At 42.4% G+C, this 7244-nt stretch overlaps 1 protein-coding gene across 3 annotated transcripts in view; it reads right to left on the reverse strand.

The window, feature by feature from the left end:
• ubr3 (ubiquitin protein ligase E3 component n-recognin 3) overlaps positions 1-2086 on the reverse strand; it is a 248653-nt gene extending 246567 nt beyond the window's left edge. For 2 of the 3 annotated variants that reach the window (XM_059966618.1, XM_059966617.1), the window contains exon 1: positions 469-2086. In XM_059966618.1, coding sequence (XP_059822601.1) covers positions 469-896 — 428 coding nt within the window. In that variant the 5' untranslated portion in view covers positions 897-2086. The remainder of the gene's footprint in view (positions 1-468) is intronic. The other variant, XM_059966619.1, reaches the window with a different exon arrangement.
• Between the last annotated feature and the right edge of the window lie 5158 nt (positions 2087-7244).

The following is a 7244-nucleotide window of genomic DNA, read 5'->3' on the forward strand; positions in this document are numbered from 1 at the left end:
GAGAAGGATTCGACCACGAATTTAATGTTTAGGCAAAGCTCTACCAGTAGCTCTGACAATTTAAGATTCGAAGCGGCTTTTGTGGATCATTATATACAATTACAAAATCAGGAGGGTTATTGGGACTTAAATGTTGTGACTTTTGTATGATTTCACAGAGATTTACGTCAAGTTTACACTAACATTCAAACCAGATTAAATGGAATCCTAAAATCAAGGAATCAAACGTATAAAATCATTCTGTAAGTCTTCGGGAGAGCAGCAGTCACGTCCTGTTTTGTACCCGGTCCTCTGCGTTACTGGGAAACGCAAGGAGTTTACAAACAAGTGCAGCTGCTGCTGGAAGGTCAGTGACTACCCAGCGAATACGGACCAGGACCAGGACCACTTCAAGCCAAGGCCAGAGTCCGCAGCCCTGGAAACGGAGATCACCGGAGAGAGGAGCCGCGTCTGTGGTCGGTCACTCACCCGCTGTCCCGCATCACGCTGCTGTCCCCGCAATCGCAGGCCCCGCCCGCTTGACTCCGAAACATGTTGAAATCGTGGCCCGTGTGCTCCCCGGCGTTGAAACACTCGGCGCACAAGGACATGCACGGCGAGATCCCGCACGTCCGACACCGGTACGCCACGAAGTTGGCCGTCCACACCAAACCGCACAGGGTGGCGTTGTCATAGGCGCGCACCATTTTACAGAAGTCATCGAAGCTCTCGCCGCCGGCCATCAGGCACTTGCACCACTCGATCACTTCGGCCTCGGCCACCGGCCTCTTGGGGCTCAACACACTGTCCAGCAGCTCACCGAGCAACTGGGCTCCTTTACCGTCCGACCGAGAGCACTCAGCCTTCAGCGAAGCAGCCACACTCCGCTTGTCCCGGCGTAGCAACGGCACCGCCATGACGGCCGCCCCCCACCCCTCCCCCCTGGCTGGCTGATCCCTGACTTATTTTGTTCTTTGACCAGCGTCGCGCCCGCTCTCGCGAGATCCCGCGCCGCGCCGCGCCGCGCCGCCTCCGTTCCCGACTCGGCCCGGCCGCCGCCGTTTGAAGAGGCGTGATGGTGCGTGAGGTTCTGCAGATCCTGCACACCTGCCCTCCAAATAATTCCTCTCGCTCCAGGCCCCCTGAGTTTCTCCAGCGTTTTCTTTGAAGCGCCTGCTGCATATCCTACGGCGGTGAACCTTCTGAGGATTTGAGTTGTCCGGCTTTCACATGAAGATTGCAATAGATTAAGAAATGTGTATTGGGCTCCACATCAACCGAAAGTGTCTGTATACGGGAAATGGATAAAATTAAACATATGCATACGGAACTCTTCCTGTGGATTCTGTAGTGGTGCTTTGGTGTTGCTGTTGGATGAAGCAGAGAAAGAGCTGTCGACAAAATACCCAATTTGAAGGCTTTCAACTAACAGAGAAAGGTATAATAACGTATCATGTAAATTACGACATATAGTTACACGTACTTAAAGAAACAGTGTTGTACTGATGTACATGATGACGGCATTTGATACAAACCATCAACTATCTATATATCATCAGTTGACTACTAGCTTGAAAATATAGAAACAATTATTTACAAAAGCATATTTTAATTGAAATGTACACTTATTTAGGTTCTTTCCCAACTGCAAACCAAATCTTTAACCTATATTGAACATCATTACTGTATTTACCCGGGAACTGACTATTCATTTGGATCACTTCTTCAGGCTGACAGCTTAATATTTGATGCCACTTCCTGTCACCAGTGCCGTATTGAAAAGTTTAAAGCCCTAGCATAGTTTTGAACATAAACCCCAAAATGGGTTTATATATTTTGTCAGCTATCTTGTATCTACATTTATAGATCTATTCCATACATGAATGAATAACTACAAACTCCACTCTGGGTGCTCAATACCGGGATCTTTTATCAATCCTGAAGTTTTACAAATTAAAACTTCTGACAACTTTCCCTTTTTGAATCAGTTCCAAGGCTCCCAAGTTTGAAATGTTTTCAGCCTGTCTTGTTGAAATCTGTTCAGCAAGAAGTTTTGGCTGGATGACTATCTGGGTGTCTTTGCTATTACCTAGCTCACGCTGGTGCTGCGCGGGAGGGGGAACTTTGGGGTTCTCAGGTTTAACTGTCGTGCATTCTTTGGGGCTCTTCTATTTTCGTGGATGTTTTGCGAAGAAAGGGCATTTCAGGATGTATATTGTATACTTTTCTCTGACATTCAATTGGACCTTTGAACCTTTGAGTGGTTAATCCATCTTGGCTTCCTCCTGAAATCCCCACCGTCACATAAACCAGCTGTTGACTGATTCAATTCACTCTGCATGATATTAATAATAATCAGCTAAGATTATATGACTGAGGAAAAGCCAACAGCATTTTGGCACTAGAAATGAAGTGACTTGAAGAATCCATTCACTGACGTGCTTATTGCTGGTTTTTATTGTTTTTATTTTTGATTATTTCAGCTCTTTACTGCATTATTTTCATAGCAGATGCTGTGAAGGCAGCAAAGTGGAAAAATCCGGTAAACTCTCAGAAGGGAAGAATGAGTGACAAATGTATAAAAACATATGTCTGATTACAGGAAAACTAATTGCATATTGATTCAAATAAATGAATCTAGAAATAATGTAAGTGAATCTACTATTAGTATTTACATGGTATTGAAATTAAGTTGCTTAACATTTTGAGTCAAGTTTTATCTCACATTTGCTGAATTCCCTATAGAAATATACACTCAGTAGCAAGTTTATAGTTCCTCCTGTACCTAATAAAGTGGCCACTAAATGTATGTTCATGGTCTTCTGCTGCTGTAGCCCATCCACTAAAAGGTTTGAAGTTTTGTGCACTCAGAGATGCTCTTCTGCACATCACTGTTGTAATGTGTGGTTATTTGAGTTACTGTTGCCTTCCTGACAGCTTGAACCGGTTGGGCCATTCTCCTCTGGGCTCTCTCATTAACAAGGCATTTTCACCCAAAGGAATGCTGCACACTGGATGTTTGTTTTTTCTTGACACTGTTGGGCATGAAAATCCCAGAGGAGCAGCGGTTTCTGAGATACTGAACCGAGGCCATCTGGCACCTACAATCATTCCATGGTCCAAGTCACTTAGATCACATTTCCTCCCTATTCTGATGTTTGGTCTGAATAACAACTGACCATATCTGGGTGTTTTTATGCATTGAGTTGCTACCACATGACTGGCTGAGTAGATATTCACATTAAAAAGCAGGTGTACAAGTGGACCAAATAAAGTGGCCACTGAGTGTCTATGCATAATACACATGTATCAGATTTCCTTCCTACTGCTCCAAGGACTATGACCCAATCAAAACACAAGTATTTATTAATTTTATTAATAGGCACACTTATTTTGCAACCCTATTCTGCGGGGGAGCTCAGGAACTGAGGTTGCTGAATCATTGCCCTGAGGAAAGGTTGAGAAGGCTCCTCTTGTGAAACATTTTGCATACTTTTTTGTGATTTCCCCTGAAAGTCATTAGAAGATCATATTATTTATATCATTTCATCAAAAAAACATTATTATCAAAGGCCTAGGCCTTTGTCGCTGTACACAAACCTGAGATTAATTTTCTTGCAGGCATTCAGTGTAAGTGCAAAGAAATGCAATAGAATCAACGAAAGTCTACACCCAACAAGACGGACAAACACTAATGTGCAAAAGACAACAAGCTATGCAAATACAAAAAGAGAAATAAGATAATAACAATTAAATAAGCAATAAATATCCAAAACATGAGATGAAGAATGCTTGAGAGTAAGTCCACAGGATTTGGGAACAGTTGAGTGATGGGGTGAGTGAAGTTATCCTCCATGGTTCAAGAGCCTATGGTTCAGGTGGTAATAACTGTTCTTGAATCTAATGGTTTGGATCTTGAGGCACATCTTCCTGACTGCAGCAGTGAGAAAAGAACAAGGCCTGGGCGGTGAGGTTCCTCGATGATGAATGCTGCTTTCTTGCAACAGTGTTCAATAGATGTCCACAGTGGTAGGGAGCACATTACCCGTGATGGACTGGGCTGTATCTACTACTTTTTGTAGGCTTTTCCGTTCATGGCATTGATGTTTCCATACCAGGCCATGATGCAACCAATCAATGTATCTCCACCACACGTCTGTAGAATTTGTCAAAGTTTTAGATGACATGCTGAATCTTTGCAAACTTCAGATGTTTTTGCTGAACAGATTAGGCTATTTTCTTTTCTTTCCTTACTTACAATTCAGCAGTAGCAGTTTAATCTCTTTAGAAACATGAGAAAGTCAGCAGACGCTGGAACTCCAAAGCAACAGACACAAAATGCTAGAGGAACTCAGCAGGTCTGATAGTGTCTATGGAAATGAATAAACAACTGATGTTTTGGGATGAGACCCTTCTTCAAAACTGAAAAGGAAGGGGTGAAAAGTGAAGCCAGGTGGGCAGGAAAGATAAAGGGCTGGAGAAGAAGAAATCTGATAGGAGAGGAGAATGGACCATTTGAGAAAGGAAATGAGGAGGAGGCCCAGGGGGAGGTGATAGGCAGTTGAGAAGAGGCTGAGAGGACAGAGTGAGGAATAGGAGGGGGAGGGACTTGTTTTTTGCTAGAAGGAGAAATTGATATTCATGCCATCAGGTTGGAAGCTACCCTAAAGTGTTGCTCCTCAACCATGAGCATGGCCTCATATTGGCACAAGAGGAGACCATATACCGACATGTCAGAACACGAATGGGAATCAGAATTAAAATGTTTGGCCACCAGGAAGTTCCATTTTTGGCAGATGGAGCAGAGGTGCTCATTGAAGCAATTCCCCAATTTATGACTGGCACCTGTATATACAGTAACTCCCATCAGCATCTTTTTACCTTTGCAAAAACCTATACATAATTGCTGAGTAAAAATCCAAGTTTATTATCATTGACATTTATCATGAAATTTCTTGTTTTGTGGCAGCAGTACAGTGTAATACATAAAATGTAATATAAATTATGTATTATTTATACATAAGTAAAATAAGTAGTAAAAAAGGGAGCAAAATCAAAAATAGTGAGGTAGTGTTCATGGACCATTCAGAAATCAGATGGTGCAGGAGAAGTAGCTGTTCCTAAAGCATTGGGTGTAGATCTTCACCACCAACCCCTCCTTCCTAATAGTAGCAGTGAGTAAAGAAGTCCTGACATATAGAACTTCATCCCAAAGATAAATGATTACAGGGAAGGGAAGGAATAGAACTTCAGGCTGTCCAAAGAAATGCTTGTTATTATCTATCTAATGTTGAGTCCCATTCACCTATTACCCATGTGGCTCTTGACTTGTAAAGGACACTAGAAATGGTTTTGCTAAACAAAGGGTGATATATTTGTAAATTGTAGTTGTAATCTCCTCCAGGCTTACAACCTTCTGGTGAGATCTGTATTTTTGTCTGCTTAAATATTTAAATATTCCACTTTTGACAGAAATACCTTCAGCTTTAAAGGCCTTAGATTTTAGAATCTCCTCCCTAAAGCTCTTTGTACCTTTACCACTTTGTTCTACTTTAAGATGTTCTTGCTCGTTTACTACTCTTTCAGGTATCTGCTCCAGGTTATTTTAAGGCTTACTGTTACTGGACAATAGCAATACCTATGTCAGATTGCTATTCATTGATTACAGCTCAGTGTTCAACCATCACACCCTCAGTTCTAATCAACAAGCTCCAAGACCTGGGTCTTTCTACCTCCCTCTGCAACTGGATCCTTGACTTCCTTATCCAGAAACCAGAGACATCAAAAATAAAATCTCTTTCTCGCTGACAATTAACTCTGGCACACCTCAAGGATACCTGCTGAGCCCACTGCTCTACTCTCCCTACAGCCACAATAACTGTGGCTAGGCACAGCTTAAATACCATCCGTAAATGTGCTGACAATACAACCAGCATGAACATCCAACTCACAGACCTCCATTGATAACCCAGCCCCCCACTTACCCCCATCCCTATCTATTATTTTAGTCTGGTTCTCTTTCTCTCTCTTTTCCCCCCTCACTATAATCTCCACCCAGCCCTAATTTTCTTTCTCTTTTATTTCCCATAATTCTCCACCTTCCCCGTAGCCCATTTCCCTCCAGTCTATCACTTCCCAGCTCTCTGCTTCATCCCTCCCCCCACTTCTTATCCCCTCTCCACCATCCCATGTTACTTCACTCCTGCTGAAGGGTTTCGGCCCGAAACGTCGTCACTAACTCCTCCCATTGATGCTGTCTGGCCTGCTGAGTTCTGCCAGCATTTTGTGTTTTTTTAAAAATTTCTGACAATACAACTATTGTTTGCAGAATTTCAGATGGTGGTGAGGAAGCATACAGGAGTGAGATAGATCAGCTGGTTGAATGGCAGCAACAGGCTTGCACTCAACATCAGTAAGACCAAGGAATTGATTGTGGAATTCCAGAAGGGAATGTCAAGGAAAAACACACTACTCCTCACCAAGGGATCAGCAATGGAAAGGGAGAGCAGTTTCAAGTTCCTGGTTGTCAACGTCTCTGAAGATCTATCCTAGTATTGATACATATTGATACAATTACAAAGAAGTCACAACAGTGGTTATATTTCATTAAGGGTTTGAGGAGTCTTGGTGAGTCACCAAAGACTCTCACAAAATTTTTTACAGGTGTACCATGGAGAGCATTCTAACTGGTTGCATTATCATCATCCGGTATGGAGGAGCCACTGCACTGGACTGTAAATAGCTACAGTAGTTTGCAAACTCAACCAGCCCCACCATGGGCACTAACCTCTCCAGCATTAAGGACATCTTCAAAAGGTGATGCCTCAAAAAGCTGTCAACTCTTCCCATTGCTAGCATCAAGGAGGAGGTAAAGAGCATGCCTCTTCTCTTGACTACCATCAAGGAGAATGTACAAGAGGCCAAAGTCACACACTCAGTGGATCAGCTTCTTCCCCACTGCCATCAGATTTCTGAATGAACAATGAGCCCGTGGACCCTAACTCGCTTTTTTTCTTTTTTTGCTCGTTTTTAGCATTACTTAATACCATTTTTATATTTTTACTGTAACTTATAGCTACAGTTTTTATTATGCATTGCAATGTACTACTTCCACAAAACATCACATTTCACAAAATATACCATTGATATTAAATGATTCTGATTCCAAAAATTTCATTTGTTGAGCTTTCTGTGACTTACCCCTTCTACCTATGTTATTTTTGTTTTTTGAAGATTTTTATTTATTCATTTTCAGGTGATCAAGG

Source organism: Hypanus sabinus, chromosome 4, assembly GCF_030144855.1.
Source record: "Hypanus sabinus isolate sHypSab1 chromosome 4, sHypSab1.hap1, whole genome shotgun sequence".
NCBI lineage: Eukaryota > Metazoa > Chordata > Chondrichthyes > Myliobatiformes > Dasyatidae > Hypanus > Hypanus sabinus.